We start from the raw sequence: 21,107 nt of genomic DNA on the forward strand, positions 1-21,107 counted from the left end.
ATGCCCCGGTACTTTCTCTTTTTAAAGCGGTATCTTAGGGTTATCACCAGCGTGATAGCCCATTGGCTGGGAGGTGAGACTGCGAGCGCAGCCGACGGAGGTGGAGCGGGCCGGCGCACCGCCCTCTGGCCGGCAGGGGGAGCCCTGCCGAGCGCTGGGCCCCGCGCCGCCGTGCCGCCCCGCCCCGCGTGCCCCGCGATCTCTCCGCCGCGCGCCCGCCTGCCTCCCGGCGCCACGCCCGCCGCAGGCCGAGGGCCAGTCACCCGCGGCCCGGCGCCCGGCAGCCCGCTCGCCGCCGCGCCCCGCCCGGCCCTGCCGCGGGACGGGTAACGGTTACGAAGCACTTTCTCCGCCGCGGTTTCTGCTTAGTCATTGTGTTCCAGGAAACGGCTCCTCAGTTGGGAGTCCACTCTCCCGCGGCGGCCGCTGTAGCAGAGAGCCGCAGCCATCAGCGCGTCTTTCCCGGCCGCAGCTCCGCCGCCGCCCGGTCGTCCTTGGGCCCGAGCGCAGGCCCGGGGTCTCGCCGCGCGGGGCGAGCAGCCTCGCGCTTTGCTCCCCGGCCTCGGGCACCGCGTCCTACGAGCGGCCTCCTTCCCCGCCTGCGGCCCCGTCGCCGCCGGGCCCGCTCCGTCGGCTGCTGTCATGGGCACCGACAGCCGCGCGGCCGGAGCGCTCCTGGCGCGGGCCAGCACCCTGCACCTGCAGACGGGGAACCTGCTGAACTGGGGCCGCCTGCGGAAGAAGTGCCCGTCCACGCACAGCGAGGAGGTGAGGGCGGCGAGGGCGGCGAGCGCGCCGGCGGAGACCGGCTCCAGGGACAGGCCGCGGGCCGGGCCGGGCGGCTCCGCGGGCGGGTGGTCGGGCTCCGGGCGCCGCGGGGGACGCGGGCGAGGCGCGCACCTGGGCTCGGCCTGCGAAAGGAAGCCGGGGCTGCTGTCTGCTCGAAGTCGCATCCGAACCTGCTGTTGGGGGGCGCTGCGTCTTTACAAATTCGGCAGGTGCAACTTGATGAGGAGCGACGCCTCTTGTCAGTGCACCCGGCTGATGACCAAACTCTCCAACCTATTGGATCGCTCTCCCGGGCGAGGGGGTCAGAGAGGGCCGATCCTGCGCTTCGTCCCCCTCCCTAGCTCTTTCCCTTTCTCTCACGGTATCTAGGTAAAGAAAATTCTGGGGGATTAGCTTGCCGAAGACTCAGATGAGGTAGTAGTAATAATCCACTTAGCTTTTTAGGGTGTTGACTGTAGTTTCTCTCTGGCTGTGAGGCAAATGACTGAACACTCAAATTCGGCTTTGGAAAAAGGTATGTATTTCTCTTGCCGAAGATTAATTTGCCTAAAGACTGACCACTATTTTGAAGTGGCAGGGAATAATCTGGAATTATACTCTCGTTGCATGTTTGTTACATCGCTGGTCCTTCCTGAAGGGAAGAGTCGATCATTACACACAGTTAATTGCCGAGGCATGTTGGTGTTATAGGACGGGTTTTAGTGTTAAAAAATAACAATAAAACAAACTTTTAATTTAAGAGCTCTGTGACTTTGGGAAAGTTACTCTCGCGAGCCTATTTCCATGACTTAAAAGTTGGTTTATATCATCATCAGGTCACGGTGAGGAATAAAAGATCCTGTATGAAACAACATGCAAGCATTTATCTCCCTTGCCATCTGGTTCAGAGAGATAAAACAAATCTTGATTAAAAGAAAAAATTCCTAAGCTATGTCAGCTATGATGTTATCAACTGTGTTTCTGCTACTGCTACTGCTGCAAAGTCACTTCAGTCGTGTCCCTCTGTGCGACCCCATAGACGGCAGCCCACCAGGCTCCGCCACCCCTGGGATTCTCCATGTGTTCCTAATCAGTTTTAAATAAGATGTTGGTGATACACTAGGTAGCAGCAGAAGCATCCCTCTGAGTATGAGTTGGACCTGTGCCCAGGCTTCCTGTAGGCAGTGAGGGCCCATTGGGGAATGAGAACTCTTGGTTGCAACTTTAATAGAAATCAGAATCCATACCATATTCTGTGTCCAAGGTGTAGCTCAGTTTGTCTCTCTTTTTTTTAAAAAAAAAACAAAAACACCCTCACTTGTGCTATTTCTCCCAAAGATAGACACTTCTGTGTTTTGTACTAGACCTTTAACTTCTCCAGGGTTGATGGTTCAATACAGCATTTTGCACATAGATAATACTGGGTGACATTTTCTCTCTCTTATCTCACTCAACACATGCTAAAGTAGTAGTTTGTAGTTTGACTGCAAACCCAATTTAAAAAAAAGCATTTTGCTTTGACAGTCCATTTCATGGTTTGCACGCACGCGCACACACACACACAATCTTATGAAAACATTTTACTATATACTGTGTATTCTAATTTTTTCTATCTTATTTTAATTTTTAAAAACTTGATTTGTTAATGCAGTAATGAGTTATACCCCACAGTTTGAAAAACATTGTTCCAAAGACTAACTCTGATTTGTGTATTTTATTTTGGGTGATGTGAAAGAGGGACAAAATTAAGAAATTTGAAAACTTTTGAGGAAAGCTTGGTGCTAGCATATGTAGAGAAAACGTGACAGCTTGATTAGAATAGGAGAGGTGTGTTTTGTTTCTATGTAAAGAACTTTGCAGAAACCAGAGCTGTAAATTGGGGTACACTACTTGAAACAGTTCAACCTCATTGAATAAAGAAACGAAATAAATCACTCATTATTGAGAAAATTTACACATTAGGTAGAGATCATTAAATTTCCTAAAAGGTCTTTTCTAGTCTAATGTTATGTTTTTTAATTATTCTGTAATCTCTGCCCAGATTTTTTGTTTCACTGTAATTTTCTGAAATAAAATCTTGTGTTTTAAATGGGCCATTATTGGACTGTTTTGAACAGTTATTTGTTGTTAAGGTATCTGATCATGTAGCATTTTTTTAAAACTCTTATACAACTCCAGATCTAATGATACACTAAATTATGATGATGCTCATCTTCCATGATACTATGTGTGGTAAGAATGAAGAGAGCAGAGAAAAAAAAAGTACAAGGTTAATGTTCATTCAGTATAGATAATATATAAAAGATTAAAAATCACCCAGTGTGTGATAGTCAGTGAATTTCTCATATTATTGTAACATTGGACTGTTCCATAATTTGTCCTGACAGAAGGGAGAGAACACTCTGAAAATATACTTATCTTCATGAATTGAGAAATTCATCTGGAAAGCCTTCTGCCAGTTAACCATCCTACCAGAGGAAAATTTCTAAAGTTTCTCCCATGACTTGAGCCATAGCACTCCTGATAGAATTGTTGTTCCTGCTGCCTCAATTTTTATTAATTTTTCAGAGAATATTGACTTGTAATTCTTTCTAAAATGATTATCAACTAATCATTTTTTATCTAATGACTTAAATTTGATTATATAGACCCTGTAAACTGAATTCATATGGGTTATGGCTAGCACATGAATTACTGTTGTATATTGTAAATCTTCAATAGGTGATTCTGAGCTCTTAATTGATAAACCAGTTGTCCCTTGTAATTATCTATACTGAAATATAAGCAGTAAAGTTCTTGTGTCAGTTTTTATCATAAGCACTCAGAGATCAGATAGTGAGTTCAGAAGTTTAATCTCTGTCGTTGGTATTAGGAAAGTGCTTTTGCAATTCAGGGATGTACTTCTAGTTACTCATTTATTTTTTCATTGATTGCCACAGAATGCAAAGTACTGTGGCCTTGGTATTTATAGGGCAGTGATTTCAAGCTGCTAGTGTTGGCCCATTTGTGGTCAGAAGTCAGTTCAGTGATTCATGGAGCAACATATTTTTTTCTAACTCATAGAAGTCACCAGACTATCTGGTATATAGTAAGCATAAATATTACTTTGTGAATTTTTGTTGTTATATGTATGTACGTCTGTACTCACTGTGTTAGTGTATGTCTTATTTTGGACCACTATTAAATAAGTTGGAAATACACTGTCATAAGAGATAAAAGATAACTAGACACTTGAATGAATTTACAGAATACTACAATGTTAGTGTAAGAAAATTGTATAAGAAAACATTGATGACAGGTCTGAAGTCTACCTGCCTGTTAGGAAATGACTTATATGAACTGACTTTATGCAAGCTGACTTCTGCAAGATAGCACTAGGGTGGTTTCTAGACTTTAGAGTACATTTTGATTACTTGGATCCTTCTTAAAATAAAAGTTCCACACTGCCCTTAGAAAGTGATTCAGCAGATCTAGGATGGGGCTCAGGAATTTAAACATTTTTTGAACACCACAGGTGATTCTCATGTAGGAGCATAGTGGTTAAGGTTCATTCTAGTCAGGCTGCCTGGGCTTGATTACAGTTCCTCCATTTATAAATTTCCTTATTCTTGAAATTTTGTTTCTTTATGAATGCTTTTATATCTCAAAAGTTCACTTAAATTTTCATTGGTGCAAAAATACTTTTTAAATGATTAGATTACTGCTTTAGGTCAAGAATATTTGCGAATTAAGAGTAGGATAAAGTTGATCTTTGTTAAAGAAAACAAAACCTTGTAGAATTAAAATTTTGGTCTGTATCGTATTTCCTATGTATATCTTCTTTTTCCTACTTATCAGACAAATACAGTCCTTTTTTTTATACTTTAGGTGAAGGTTTATTTCAACCTTTGTTCATTGTAGAAGTACATAAAAAGTGTAGTGTATGGTTAACAGTTTCAAAATGCATTTCTTTTGCAGCTTCGAGATTGTATTCAAAAGACCTTAAATGAGTGGAGTTCCCAAATCAGCCCAGATTTGGTCAGGGTGAGTGAACTGTGAATGAAGAAATCATGTAATAAGCAGGAAATTAATTTTCTCAGGTTTGATCGGAAAGTCAGATAGGCAACTAGCATGAAAATCACTGTGGTCCATTTGCTGAATGGCAGTCTGACCCAGTAGGCTTAAGCATGAAAGAGAAAATCCAACTCTGTAGTCAACTCTTCAGTAAGACAAGCTACTAAGATTCCACAGTCTTCTCAGAGTGTATTTAGTTGCAGTTTATATTTGGTCTAGTAGAGGAATGACTATCAAATAGTTCTGGTTTCTAGATTGCTTTGGTAGACTGTAAGAAAAACATAGTTGCTAAAAATAATTTTGTCAGTGTCAGTTACTTATGCAACAGTAAGGAAGTGTTTCATTGAATGTCAGTTTATAGCTATTATCAAAAACGTTAATATACAAAACACAGTCTGTAAACCACTGTTTGGAATCCAGCTTAGCCAAAGGCTTGTCACAAATTACAGAGACTACTTAAAAAGTATGGAAGAGGACATGTACTAAAAATAATTGTTTCCCTGAGCATATTGCAAGTTTGTAACTATAGGTGCTAGGCAGACATTCATTAATGTCTTCTATCAGTCTCTTGTTTCTCTGAAGTGACCATTCACTCTGAGCTTGACTTATAAATACTTAACATGTGGTCAGGCATTCTATGTTCAAGAATTTTGGGAAAATCCTATTTACTTTGTTTTAATTTTATAAATGTTAGTATGTTACTGATTTTTATGTACCAATATTTTATCATTTCACTCATTAACTACTGGTTTTTATGCATTGGAATTGCCTTTACTTTGTTTCCATTGCATTCAGAAAAAAATAAATTTGGGGTTAAAATGTTTGTGATTGATATATGGGAAGTTATTAACATGTCAATATCCAGAAGGAAAATACTACTTTTCATTGATTTCTGAGTAGAAGTATTAACTGTGTTAATGGTTCTCACTCTTCACATACTGCCCAGCTTGCTAGCTGGTTTGTTCATTTGTTTTTGATCATACATCTTTGCTCTACCCCTGCCCTGAGTATCTCATCAAAATGAGACACTTTTTCCCAGAAAATGGTCACACACACACACAGCACTTTACCTTTATTTCAGGGCTTTATAAACTTTCTGAAGCCTATCAGGTAAAGAACTTTATTGTCTTATGGGTTCTCTGCTTTAAAGAGTGTTATGGACAATAGAAAATATATAGCTAAGTAAAAACATTAATTTTATATTTATTGTAAATATCGTGTGTTTATTATAGGAGTTTCCAGATGTCTTGGAATGTACTGTATCTCATGCAGTAGAAAAGATAAATCCCGATGAAAGAGAAGAAATGAAAGTTTCTGGTAAAGTCCAGCCTTTACAGTTCATTTTGCTTTACAGTGGCTAATAGGTTTTGTTAGGCATGGGGATAAGCCTCTCTTTGATTCTGGTAATAAGTAACTCCATCATTCAGTGTAGGAAATATAGAGATTCTTTATAACATAATTTTGTAGCCAGCTTTAAAGGAGGCGTTATAGGAGGTCACTGTTGGCTACTTCAGTGAAGGCAGAATAGAACTTCACCTCTTCCTTTTGTTCTCACTAATTTATGTGAGACATTATTAATCAGAGCAGTAGAAGAAGGTGTAGGAAAGAATAAAAGGAAGGCTTAAGAGCAGTGTCCACCTGAAGTCAGCATAAGTCCTCCCTTCCTGGTGTGATGCCACTAAACAATGGCTGAGGTCACCTGGGAGCAGAGAAACAAGTCTAGGCAACGAGCCGCGTGAAGAAAAATAAAATACATACTGTACCCACTCAACACAGGTGGAGGGACTCCTACTACTTTCCAGAGCTAGTGCGAAGTTCAAGGAATGAAAGCTGTTCTTGTCCTCAGCTTACAGTCAGCATAACATAGTCACTAAACACTTGAGCTTAACTAGATTGAAATTCCTGGATGTGCAGATTACTGACTGACATAATCTAGGGCTAACAAATGATTTAATATCTCTGAGCTCAGTTTCCTCATCTATAAAATGGGGATATACCTGTCTTGCAAGCTTCCTTGTAAGTTAAAGGAAATAACGAAAGAAGCACTTAGCATGGTTCTTGGTACAAAGTAAGTGCCAGGTAACTGTTATTTATTACCATTTGTGGCTGTGCCATAGTTGTTGTCATTTTATTATTACTATTATTAGGATGAACACGTAAGATGAATTACAGCACCGACTCTAATAATAATAAGTACCATTTGTTGAATCTCACTTTATACCAGAGATTGTACTTGCCACATTATGGTTATATTTATTCTATAGAATTTTCAAAACAATTCTGAAGGGTAGGTTTATTATCCCCATTACACAAGTGACATTAAATAACTTGAAAGCTGGTGTGTAGCAAGTAAATGGTTGAACCAGGAGTCCATCGAGGTATTCCTGACTACAGAACCCATTTCTTTTTGTTAATTTCACATTGCTGTTTGTGTTGAAAAGGACATGAGAGCAGCATTTCTCTGTGGTGTTTTGCAGTTCATCATGGTGTAGATCCATCTTGGAACTCTTAACAAGTTGTCCTTGATTCCTGGAAGGCTTGAGATTTTTGATAAGCATCAAGAGCTTTCCTCTCTTCACCTACCTAAAAATGCCTCCTCTTTTGGAAAAAGGAGACCATTTCAAATGACACCCAATTCATAGCCAGTGGGATAATGATGGGGAGGGTTTTCACCGAGTATAATTACAGAGCTGAGTTGGAGCAAAGTGGTGAAGATTGACTCTCAGTTGGTAAGGAAGTTGTGATGGCTTTTACATAGAGAAGTAACATGAGGAAAGCAGTATTTTAGGAGGATTATCCAGCAGTAGAAAGGAAATGACAAATAGAAACAACAAAGGAAATGACAACAAGAAATGTTGTACAAAGAAAATTTGTTGTATATATTGAATGCCAGGCACTTTACATAAGGGTATTTCATTAACCCTGTTTTCTCTCTATTACCCTTTATGGTTTTCTCTCTTCTTGCTTTCCTATTACTCTACCCATTTGTTGAGTAAATTTAGATTTTTGAACAGTGAATTTATTACATAAAGTAAATATATACATATATATACACAATATATATAATGTTGAGTCAAATCAAGCCAAAGCTTCAATTTCATAAATATGAAAAACTACTCAACTTTCCTAATAACCAAAGAAATGCCAATTAATGTGGTTCTGGGCAGGTATATTTTGTACCTATCAAATTAGCAAAAATATATGTCTTTTTTTTAATAGCATCCTATATTGTTAGGAGGGCAACTTCTAACTTTTAATGGTCTGGTAAACTTGGACAATTTTTTTTAAAAGTAAGAGCTAAATAAAACAAAACTGACCAATGAGTCATATCCTTTGACTCATAATTACATTTCTGACCTTCAGAAATGCTTCAGGCATAAAGTTGAACATAGAGTTACCATAGATATTATTGATTAAGAATACAGAGTACAGGAATTCCCTGGTGGTCTAGTGGTTGGGGCTCTGTGCTTTCACTGCCAAGGACCTAAGTTTGACCCTTGGTCAGGGAACTAAAATCTTACAAGCTGCAGAGCCAAAAAAAAAAAAAGCAAAAGAAAAATACAGAGTACATAAAAATCTAAACAGTAATTGCTTTTGGAGATGAGACTATTGGCAGTTTACCTAAATACCACAGAGAAATATAAAAAAGTATTTGTTACATAAAGGTAATAAACCCAATAAATAGAATTAAAAAATATATACTGTGTTTCATATGACCAAGAACTTGAAGGTAACATTGTCTAAAATTGAAAATGATTGTATTAGGAAAGTAGAATTGTGGGATATTTGTTTGTTTGGGTTTTTTGGTTTTGTTTTTTCAATTTTCCTCTCATTACAAGCAATTTAATTTAATCTTTAAATAGACTTTAGTTTATTGGAGAAAGTATATAATGTGGTGGTGGTTTAATCACCAAGTCGTGACTGACTCTTGCAACCTCATGGACTGTAGTCTACCAGGCTTCTCTGTCCATGGGATTTCCCAGGCAAAAATACCGGAGTGGGTTACCATCTCCTTCTCCAGGGGATCTTCCCCACCCAGGGATAGAACCCAGGTCTCCTGCATTGCAGGCAGATTCTTTACTGATTGAGCTATCAGAAAAGCCCAGGTATATAATATGCTCCATTAATGTTTAATTCATAAAAATATATATGTTGAATGCTTCTATATTTATCTGCCCTGCTTTCCAATAAAGGGGAATTAATATTTGCCTTTTTGTTTTGACAATCAGATACTTGTTGGCAACTAGCATATCTTTTTAAAATTACCATGGAAATACACTTTTAGGTCTTAAAATCAAAACTATAAAACAATGCAGCTAGGGAAGGAAAAAATTCATTCAGGATTATCTGTTCTTAGTATTTTAGCAGTGTTACTACTGTGTAGTAGAATGTTACTCAAATATAATAATCTGTTTTGTTGTTTTTGTCACTCAGCAAAACTGTTCATTGTAGGATCAAACTCTTCATCATCAACTAAAAATGCAGTCGACATGGGTAAGCAAAATTTTAACTTTTATTTTCATAGTGAACTTTAAATTACTGTAAGTGTATAAATTATATCTTGTGTTCAGGTCTAGTTAAAAAAGAGCTCATTGCAATTTTTTTTTTTTATAAATTTATTTATTTTAGTTGGGGGCTAATTACTTTACAATATTGTAATAGTTTTTGCCATACATTGACATGAATCAGCCATGGGTTTACATGTGTTCCCCCTCCTGGACCCCCCACCCACCTCCCTCCCCATCCCATCCCTCTGGGTCATCCCATTGCCCCGGCCCTGAGCCCTTGTCTCGTGCATCGAACATGGAATGGTGTTCTGTTTCACATATGATAATATACATGTTTCAATGCTATTCTCCCAGAACGTCCCACCCTCACCTTCTCCCTCAGAGTCCATAAGATTGTTCTATGCATCTGTGTCTCTTATTCTGTCTCGCATATAGGGTTATCGTTACCATCTTTCAAATTCCATATATATGCATTAGTATACTGTATTGTTGTTTTTCTTTCTGGCTTACTTCACTCTGTATAATGGGCTCCAGTTTCATCCATCTCAATAGAACCGATTCAAATGTATTTTTTTTAATGGCTGAGTAATATTCCATTGTATATATGTACCACAGCTTCCTTATCCATTCGTCTGCTGATGGACATCTAGGTTGCTTCCATGTCCTGGCTATTGTAAACAGTGCTGCGATGAACATTGGGGTACACGCGTCTCTTTCAATTCTGGTTTCCTCGGTGTATATGCCCAGCAGTGGGATTGCTGGGTCATATGGCAGTTCTATTCCCAGTTTTTTAAGGAATCTCCACACTGTTCTCCATAGTGGCTGTACTAGTTTGCATTCCCACCAACAGTGTAAGAGGGTTCCCTTTTCTCCACACCCTCTCCAGCATTTATTGCTTGTCGACTTTTGGATAGCAGCCATTCTGACTGGTGTGAAATGATACCTCATTGTGGTTTTGATTTGCATTTCTCTAATAATGAGTGATGTTGAGCATCTTTTCATGTGTTTGTTAGCCATCTGTATGTCTTCTTTGGAGAAATGTCTGTTTAGTTCTTTGGCCCATTTTTTGATTGGGTTGTTTATTTTTCTGGAATTCAGCTGCAGAAGTTGCTTGTATATTTTTGAGATTAATTGTTTGTTGCTTCGTTTGCTATTATTTTCTCCCATTCTGAAGGCTGTCTTTTCACCTTGCTTATAGTTTCCTTTGTTGTGCAAAAGCTTTTAATTTTAATTAGGTCCCATTTGTTTATTTTTGCTTTTATTTCCAATATTCTGGGAGGTGGGTCATGGAGGATCCTGCTGTTATTTATGTCGGAGAGTGTTTTGCCTATGTTTTCCTCAGGAGTTTTATAGTTTCTGGTCTTACATTTAGATCTTTAATCCATTTTGAGTTTATTTTTGTGTATGGTGTTAGGAAGTGTTCTAGTTTCATTCTTTTACAAGTGGTTGACCAGTTTTCCCAGCACCACTTGTTAAAGAGATTGTCTTTTCTCCATTGTATATTATTGCCTCCTTTGTCGAAGATAAGGTGTCCATAGGTGCGTGGGTTTATCTCTGGGCTTTCTATTTTGTTCCATTTCATTGCAATTTTACCTTTTCAAGTTCTAGCCTAATTTCTTAAGGCTTCTATGGAAATCACATCAACCTATGTAAGGTCATATTTTGATATATAAGAGGAATGTAAAAGATGTAACATAATTACAAGTTAACTATATGTTTGGAGATAGAAATTCTCCTTAATCATATTCTCAACTTTTTTAGTGCTACAGGTGAAATATCAAAAGAATAACAACAAAAACAAGCATTTTTATCTTATTTCCATCTTGTGGTGAGGTTACTATATAGCATTATAATTAATTAGTATTTTTTCTTTTAAAACATTCTTCTAGTATTTACATACGTTGAACAGTTAAATAACTTGCTCTTTAATATAACTATGGAAGGCACAAAAATCGTTAAAAATAAACTCATTTTTATAAAAACTAAGAAGTTACCTACATCTGTTGTTGTTTAGTTGCTAAGTTGTATCTGACTCTTTTACAATCCCTTAAACTGTATAGCCCAACAGGGTCCTCTGTCCATGGGATTTCCCAGGCAAGAATACTTGAGTGAGTTGTCATTTCCTTCTCCAGGGGATCTTCCTGACCCAGGGATCGAACCTGCATCTCCTGCTTGGGAGACAGTTTCTTTATCACTGAGCCACCTAGATTAATGTGTAAGTTAAGACCATAAATTCAGTTTTTCATAGTCTCAAGCTTATTCTTTGCTATGACTACCAATTATAGGGTTTCCCAGGTGGCACTAGTGTTAAAGAACCCATCACCAATGTAGGGGACGTAAGAGACTTGGGTTCGCTCCCTGGGTTGGAAAGATTGCATGGAGGAGGGCATGGCAACCCACTCCTGTATTGTTGCCTGGAGAAGCCCACGGACAGTGGAACCTGGTGGTCCACAGGATCCCAAAGGTCAGACACAACTGAAGCAATTTAGTTTTCACGCACAGCACACCCAACAATTATAGACTATTAGGTCAGAAGCTACCAAAAAGTCCTGGGGCCTAGGAAACAAGGAGCCTATAGTAGTTGTGAGTTTCCCCAGAAATGAGGCAGGTCAAGGAAACCCACATGTCTGCCACACAGACCAAGTAGATGAATGGGCACTCATTGTTTTGAAAAAGATGGAAATGTTCTACATGGCAGGTAAATTATGAAACCTAATGAAATAATTTCTTACATAGAATACTGGTGAACTGTATGGACAGAATTCAGTGGGGGAGCAAAGGACATTAGAAACAACTTGCCTTTATTATGTACAAACGTTTGTCGTCTTTGTTTTCTGTCACATCAGCCTGTTCAGTCCTTGGAGTTGCACAGCTGGATTCTGTGATCATTGCTTCACCTCCTATTGAAGATGGAGTTAATCTTTCCTTGGAACATTTGCAGCCTTACTGGGAAGAATTGCAAAACTTAGTTCAGAGCAAAAAGATTGTTGCTATTGGTACCTCTGATCTGGACAAAACCCAGTTGGAGCAGCTGTATCAGTGGGCACAGGTAAAGGACATATGCATCCCAAGCACTCCAGGAGAACCCTGTCTTTTACAGTCTTTGCTGCATCCCATTAAACATCATGCACATAGCAGACACCACTGTGGGGGTCCCTGTTCCAAGTATGGGGATTTTGAGGCAGACTTTGACAAAAAACTCGAGAAAATGTGTGTTGAAAAATTCATACCCAAATGAATTAAGGCTCTTTCCTTCAGTTTTAACTATGTGATAAAAATATTATGTTTTCCTTTAGGTATTATTAGACCATGGTTCTAATTTCCTAAGTAAGAGAATATCGTATATAACATATATCTTGCTCTTTTATTTAAAGACATGTAAGACCTTCAGTTCACATAACTTGATATGGAGTAGGAGTCATAAATTTATCCCTGCCACTCTCTGGCCTAATAACCCACAAAATTATTAGGGAAGTTGCTTACAAGTAGTTTACCTTTACTGTCTCTATTTTTCTTTATTCCTTTTACTTCATCCCCAGCCTTTTCATTTTCTTCTGGGCGGGAAAACCCTAGAGAAAAGTTGCCTCCTTGTCCCTTTGACTTGGTGATAGCCAGAATGTGGCTAAGATTATGCTGAATTGCTAAGATCACTTGGGTGATCTGAAATGTATCTGTAAATTAACCAGAGCATCTATTAGAAATTACCTAATTCTTATCTTTTTCAAATGTATCTGATTAATAACCATATTATATACTTCAGCATAAATATACTTATCATTTGTATTTGATCCTCTATCTCTAAGACATCTCCTTTCTAGATGGAACCATCACACTTAGAATCATGTTTGTTTTCAAGGCACATGTATTAGATGGCAGGTTCTAGCATGAGACTTTTTAATAGTGTAGTAATATATTGGCTTGTTCCCCTCTCCTTAGAGCTATTTTTCCCTTTCCTGTTACCAGTACCATGAGTCAGAAAAGCATATATTAATAAATATATTCAAATCAAAACTACAATGAGGTATCACCTCAAACTAACCAGAATGGCTATCATCAAAAAAACCTACAAACAATAAATGCTGGAGACGATGTGGAGAAAAGGGAACTCTCTTGCGCTGTTAGTAAGAATGTAAATTGATACAGCCATGATGGAGAACAGTATTCCTTAAAAACTAGGAATAAAACTACCATATGACACAGCAATCCCACTACTGGGCATATACCCTGAGAAAACCACAATTCAAAAAGGCACATGTACCTGCAGTGTTCATTGCAGAAGTATTTACAATAGGACACGGAAGCAATCTAGATGTCTATTGACAAATGAATGGTTGAAGAAGTTGTGGTATGTATATAAATGGAATATTACTCAGCCATAAAAAGAAATGAATTTGAGTTAGTTATAGTTAGGTGTATGAACCTAAAACTGTTATACAGAGTGAAGTAAGTCAGAGAAAAACAAATAACGTATACTAATGCATATTAATGTCTAGTCAAGGCTATGGTTTTTCCAGTAGTCATGTATGGATGTGAGAGTTGGAAGGTGAAGAAAGCTGAGTGCCGCAGAATTGATGCTTTTGAACTGTGGTGTTGGAGAAGACTCTTGAGAGTCCCTTGGACTGCAAGGAGATCCAACCAGTCCATCCTAAAGGAGATCAGTCCTGGGTGTTCATTGGAAGAACTGATGTTGAAGCTGAAACTCCAATACTTTGGCCACCTCATGCGAAGAGTTGACTCATTGGAAAAGACCCTAATGCTGGGAAGGATTGGGGGCAGGAGGAGAAGGGGACGACAGAGGATGAGATGGCTGGATGGCATCACTGACTCGATGGACATGGGTTTGGGTGGACTCAGGGAGTTGGTAATGGACAGGGAGGCCTGGCATGCTGCGGTTCATGGGGTCGCAAAGAGTCAGACACGACTGAGCAACTGAACTGAACTGAACGCATATATGTATATATACACACATACATTTGTGTATATATATGGAATCTAGAAAAATGGTACTGATGGACATATTTGCAGGGAAGGAATGGAGATACAAATGTAGAGAATGGACTTGTGGACACGGGAAGGAGAGGGTGGGATGAATTGAGACAGTGGCATTGACATATATACACTGCTCCTGCTGCTATTTAGTCCCTAAGTCATGTCCAACTCTTCATGACCCCATGGACTGTAGCCCACCAAGCTCCCCTGTCCATGGAATTTCCCCCGCAGGAATACTGGAGTGGGTTGCCATTTCCTTCTACAGGGGATCTTCCCGACCTGGGGATCGAGTCTGCATCTCCTGCTTGGCAGGTGGATTCTTTACCACTTAGCCACCTGGGAAGCATATATACACTGCCATGTGTAAAAGAGATAACTAGTGGGAAGCTACTTTATGACACAGAGAGACCAACCTGGTGCTCTGTGACAACCTAGAGGGGTGGGATGGAAAGGTGGGGTGGGAGGGACGCTCAAGAGGGAAGGGATCCTTATATAGTCGTGACTGATCTGCATTGTTTTATATAAGGCAGAAACCAATACAACATTGTAGAGCAATTATCCTCCAATTAAAAAATAAATTTAAAAAAATCTGGCACAAGTGTTAAGTAAAAGTAAAAAATAAATTCATGTCAAAGCAAACTTGAAGCACTGTAGGATGTGATATTTCATATGTTCTTAAATTGATTTCCTTTTATTGCTTTCTACTTTTCGAAGTACTTAATTTAAAGGAGATGTCACGATTTTTCTTTTTCACTTCTAGGTAAAACCAAATAGTAACCAAGTTAATCTTGCCTCCTGCTGTGTGATGCCACCTGATCTGACTGCATTTGCTAAACAGTTTGACATACAGCTATTGACTCATAATGATCCAAAAGGTAAGACTGAGATTTTCATTTGTAGAGATTGATCAGGTGCTTTTATTTTATAAGAAGCTACTTGTTAAAATTTAATTTTTAATTGTACAGTGAAATTGTACAATGCTGTCACCTAGAACTATTAATAGTTAAAAACACGTACGCCTTTATTTTAGTTTCAGAAAGCTTTAATTTTGTCTTTGTACCAATGGGAAAAGAAATGAAGGGATCATTTCTTGAACATCCAGTCTGCTCAGATTTATAAATACTAAGCTACACAGAGAAGATCTTGTAAGATACTCTAAGAAGTGTCACATATAATATTGTCTAGTACAGCAGAGATTGCACCAAAAGGCCACTTATTTAAAAAGGATAAATATCTGGAAAAAAACAGCAGATAAAATTTAATTTTAAACTTAAGCATCTTAGGATGGGTATTTGATTAGGTATTTTATTAATCATTACTATCAAGACATATATGTTTGATGTTAATCAGAAATGTTATTTGATTAATGAGAATGGCTTGTCTGCCTTTTGTAGGATAATTTTTTATCAACATTTTACAAGATAATTTGGAAAGCTGGGAAGATAGTGTTTTACACTTTAGTTACTAGCAGTCTGCTCCATTTTCATTTTTTCAGTTTCATAGCGAGCAGAGGTGCGGTTTTACTTAGTAAATATACAGGCTCTATGAAATAGTTCTTTTTGGTACAGTCAAGTGAGAGCTATGTTGTGAAAGTTTCAAATTTCCATGACACTTTTATAGAAGTTCTAGTTTAATAAAAATTGGACGAAATTTTATTTTATAGGTGATTCCTAAAGAAAAACTTTCAGTTTTTACTTTCATTTCTAAAAAGATGGCATTTGTATAGGTGGTGTGATTCCACTTATTTTTAGGATGCTTATGGATAACTTCTTAAACCTTACTATAAACAGTCTGCCTCATTCTCATTTTTTTTTTTTTTTTTACTGTTTTATAGGAAGTGGAGGAGGAGTTTTAATAGTTATTCTTTCTCAAATGCTAGGCATCATGCTAAATGCCTCAGAGATTGTAACTCTCACAACTGAAACTGGACATTTTATGGATGAGGAAATAAGAGCCTTAGAGTTTAAGAAACTCAAGGTCACCCAGCTGGCCTAGCGTGAAGTCTGAACTTAGACCTAGGTCCTGAGTGAATTTGGAGCCTTTTCCCCACCTCGCTGATTTGAAACATTAGTACTGTAGTATTTCAGGTCTGAAACTTGACTTTCTTATCAGCTTCCATTTAAATCATACCAGAATAGGACATAGTTACTTTTACCTTCCCTCTCCAGCAAAGCTTTCACGCATAAGTAATTAGATTCATTTTTTAAAAAAAAGGTCATTTTATTGAAAATCCAACAAAGAATTGCTGTGCTGATGTGTTCTGAAATATAAGCTATTTAAATTTTAAATTCCTATATGTTGGCATATATTACATAATTTTTTCTATTTACTTTGTGGAGGCTCTTCCAACTGTAATTATTACCAACAGCAGTTGTTACAAACAGCTGATCAGTGAGCCTGTACCCCATTTGAGCTCCGCTTGAAAAACACGCAATTCTTTTTCCAGTGGGAAAGGAAATAGGAAAAGTCTAAGGTGTCTAGTGTTTTATTTCCATTTATCTAAATGTGGGCATGTGGATTATGTGCTAATACATCATTGTCATCGAAAAATATATTACATGTGTATAGGAGAAGAGAAATTTAATTTTGGGGGGGAGAGTATGCTTTTGTTTTACCAGTGTAATTTGACTTTTGGATGTCTTTTTAATTTAATTCTAAACCCTTTAGGTAGAATTTATAGTCTGATCGTGCATATACTATAAATGGATCTTCAGACACTTTGATCTGTAATGAAGCAGTTCCCTTAAAAGTTTTGCCATGTTTACTGATTCTAAAGATTTAACATTAGTTGAATTAAAAGAATGTAGTTAGTGAATAACATAGTTTTCCGATTTTGTGTAACATTTATTTTTTAAGCAAGCAAGTTGTAAAATATTTAACTCTATTTGTCATCTAAAATAGAATCTTGTTTATAAGTCACCTGAAGGCCTTCCTCTCTTCTATAATTACCCTTATTCCTCAGAAAGGTTTATTTTCCATTATTCTTTGTCCTAGAAGTTGTGGTAACAGTTTAACTACAGTCAGAGTACAATTGTGAAGTATGTGATTCTGACTTAAGAGCTTTCCTTTTTTTTATTGGCCTTCCTCCTCTTCTCACTCCCATTAAGTCTAATCTATAGTATGCCTCATTCCCTCAGGGTTCCTCGATTAGACAATCTGAAAAACAGATCCACAAACAGAGATATTTGGAAAATTACCATTGTATTTATGAAAACTACCGTTTACTAGCTGTGTGACCTTGGGCAAGTTATCTAATGTCTTGGCATCAATTTCCCCCGCAAAGGAAAATAATATCCATCTCTTGGGGTTAACATATGGATTAAAAGAGTTAATACATGTGAAGTACTTAGAAGTGCCTGGCACATGACAGTAGCTAATATTTACTGAGAGTTTAGTATTGATGTTATTCAAATGTCACAGCAGTTCATTTGGGGACAGGCAGGTTCTTTGACATTCCCAAATCATATTGCAAAGATGGTCATCTAATCCCTATCTGTAGGATTGGTTCTGACCCTAGTGGAATCTTTCCATATTGATTGATTTCTTCAGTAGACTATGTGCCAGGCATTCTAAGCACTAGAAATACAGGACCAAGTCAGGAAAATCTCAGCTGTCATGGAATTTATATTCTTATGGGAGGAGACACAAATAAGATAAATGTTGAATATGATAAATGGTGGTGTGTGTCATGGAGAAAAGTTGGCTGACGAAGAAAAGAGTGCCCAGGTTAGGGGGTGTTGTTTTATATAGGATGGTTAGGGAGGCCTCTGTGCTAGGGTACATTAATCAGAGACCTCCAAGAAGGGAGAGAGCCATGTGGGTATCTTGAAGAAGAGTGCTCAGGGAAGAGGGGGCAGCTAATTCAAAGGCCCCGAGGTAGAAATATGTTTGAAGATTTCAGGCTACAGCTATGAGGCCAGTGTGACTAGAGAGGAGGAAGTGAGGAGGGGAGTTGTAAATCGGAGCAATGGTAGAGGTCTTAGATATAAATGTGGAATCAGAAAATAATGATTTCATCAGAGATGCAGATTAAAAGATAACCATTGGGAAAGATTTTTTAAATGATTGCTGGTACTGGTGAGGATATGGTAAGATATGCACTCCAGTATCAAGTGTGAAGCACAGTCTTTCTGAAAAGCAACTGGCAATACACCATGTATCAAACCTTCCAAAGGTACTTGTACTTTGACCTTGTCATTCCATAGCCAGGTGTGCATTTTAAGGATGTTCATCAAGCTTTATTTTTATTAGCAAAATATTAGGAAAAACCTAATTTTTTTGCCAACAATAATAAAATGTATAAATTATATCTATAAAATATAATATTGGGAAAATTATGAAAAATGCTTTCACAGAATAATTACATGGGAAAATATTCATAATATATGTGAAAAAGTGAATAAATTAGGCTATAACTACAGTATGATTTCTGGTTTTTAAGATATGGATACATACATACATATAAAATAAATATATACAGAAAAAATAGTTGGATGGAAATACATGGCAGTGGAAATGGTCCATATTTTTTCCTTTTGTCCTTTCCTTTATTGTCCCTGACTGTACATTGGAATCACCTGGAGATTGTCAAAAAAACACACAAGTATTCAGGCTCCTCTCACCAGAAATTATGAGTTAAACTGGCTGGGTTACAGGTGTAGATACTTTCTAAAGAACTACCTGGGTTTTTCTGATCTTCTGGTTCATATTCGTAGCACACATTAAGGATAAATATTCAGTTCTGAGGTGTTTCTTTTGTTGTATTTAAATGCTTACCTACATAGTAAAGTACTTTGATTTCAAGTTTAACAATTTGGGTTTTTATTTGTTGTTTGTTTTAAGAACTGCTTTCTGAAGCAAGTTTCCAAGAAGCACTTCAGGAGAGCATCCCTGACATTCGAGCACATGAGTGGGTGCCTCTGTGGCTACTGCGGTACTCGGTCATTGTTAAAAGTAGAGGAATTATCAAATCAAAAGGCTACATCTTACAAGCTAAAAGAAAGGGTTCCTAACCGCAGCTTAGGATCATAACCTACTGACCTGTATTTTCCTTGAATATAAGATAAAATTGAGATGTGTAAAAATCTAATTACTGCCTGTAAGTGTGTCATGGAGGCAGATATTCTTTAGTTATATTTGACAATATGTTATCTGTCAAGTTTGAATACTTCTCTTGCTTCCATATCAGTTCACTCACATGAACCACTGTATTGTTTTCATTAAACTGTTGTTTTCTAATTGAAATTGTCTATAAAGAATATACTTGCTATATATTTTTCCTTTATTTTTATGACAATAGCAATCAAGAAAATTTGTCATTAGATATATTTTGGCCTAGGCATCAGGGTAATATATATACGTATTTTTTATTTCTAAAAAATTCATTAATTGCTTCTTAATCTATAGTATAATCAAGCAATTTAATTACAATTGTTAAAACTGAAATACTGGAAGATATTTTTCCTGTCATTGATGATTATATCTCAGACTAACTGGAGTAGCTGGGATCTACTAATAGTGTAAATAAAAGTCCTTTCTTCACTACATGAATGGAAACTTAAATTTTTTTATGTGTCCTTGCTTGTAGTTTACCTGCAATGATTTAACCTTGTATTCTGTGCCATAATTGCTCTTGCTTTTATTACGAGGACAAACCAAAGTAAATATGTAAAGGAGACTAGGAGCTTTGATCTTATTGTTTGGGGGCTTTATAAAAGCAGCTATTGTCACATCCAGATTCTTTTTAATTCTCAATCTGTCCTTAGTATCTTTCTACTCATTCAAGAATATTCAATAAGTATTGAGCGATTACCATGTGCTGGGCACTGTGGGCTCTGGAAGGAGGGAGCATAGGGATGAAGAATCAATTAAGGAAAATATGCAATACTTGTTCCCTTCTACAAGGAACTAAAAGCCAGAAAAGAGCTGAAAAAAATCTTTAGTTCAGGGTCAGTGTTGTCTATTTAGACAAATTTGTTTGAGATACGGTCTTAACTATTAAAAGCAGAACAGTATAACCAAAACCTTAAAGCTAAAAGAGACTGTGTATCATTTAATATGATTCTTCATTAGATTAAGAACCAGAAAATAGCAAATAAATAAGTTGTGACCTTTGGTATAGACTGTTGGTCTCTAATTCTATAAATTTGTATCTATGACCCAAATAGTTTGAAAATTTTTTAAAAAATCTCTTGTATCTCAATTAATACTTTTAAACCATGTATTTTAACATATGGTTTGTAAAACTAAGCTAATGATAATATGTATATTTATACATACACACACATACACATATATATATATACATCTACACACATGTATGTAACTCATGTAAAACTAATTTGCCCAAGTTTTTTCAGCTTAGGGAAAAGAGCTGTGATTCCATATTCAAAATAAACATATTAAAAATCAATATTACATAAACAAACAATACTCTTCTCCTATCCTAAGTAAGGTTTTGTGGTTTACTAGTTGGATAATTTGATCATTAGAATTGTAATGTGAAATCAGCTGATTTACCTTCTAAAACTTGTTTAGACTTTCAGCTTCCTAAAGCCTTCTATAGCCTTTATATTAATTGTAAGAATGTTATTAAGTATATGTAGTTAACTTTTTAATTTGGAAATGTACATTTTTTCATGTAACATAAGTCTTAAACAAATGCTCATTTTAATTTAAGCCTATACAGTGAATTGGCCAAGATATTTAAGAGAGTACTTAAATATCACATTTATTATTTTTTAAAACCCTAGGCTTACAAAAGCAGTTTAAAAGGTTATGTTGCAAATA

At 37.5% G+C, this 21,107-nt stretch overlaps 1 protein-coding gene across 2 annotated transcripts; it reads left to right on the plus strand.

Annotated features, from left to right (window-relative positions):
- The first annotated feature begins 228 nt into the window (after positions 1-228).
- On the plus strand, positions 229-19,864 carry GCLM (glutamate-cysteine ligase modifier subunit). Of its 2 annotated transcripts, XM_081486273.1 has the most exons (7): positions 229-768; positions 4,726-4,791; positions 6,054-6,138; positions 9,256-9,315; positions 12,176-12,378; positions 15,079-15,193; positions 19,161-19,864. In XM_081486273.1, the coding sequence occupies exons 1-7, from the start codon at positions 643-645 to the stop codon at positions 19,328-19,330; spliced, it is 825 nt and encodes a 274-aa protein (XP_081342399.1). In that variant the 5' UTR covers positions 229-642; the 3' UTR covers positions 19,331-19,864. The 2 variants fall into 2 exon arrangements, with proteins under 2 accessions (XP_081342399.1, XP_081342400.1); XM_081486274.1 differs by lacking the exon at positions 4,726-4,791.
- Positions 19,865-21,107: the final 1,243 nt, after the last annotated feature.

The sequence above is a fragment of the Giraffa tippelskirchi genome, chromosome 5 (assembly GCF_054371585.1).
Source record: "Giraffa tippelskirchi isolate mGirTip1 chromosome 5, T2T-mGirTip1v1.2.pri, whole genome shotgun sequence".
NCBI lineage: Eukaryota > Metazoa > Chordata > Mammalia > Artiodactyla > Giraffidae > Giraffa > Giraffa tippelskirchi.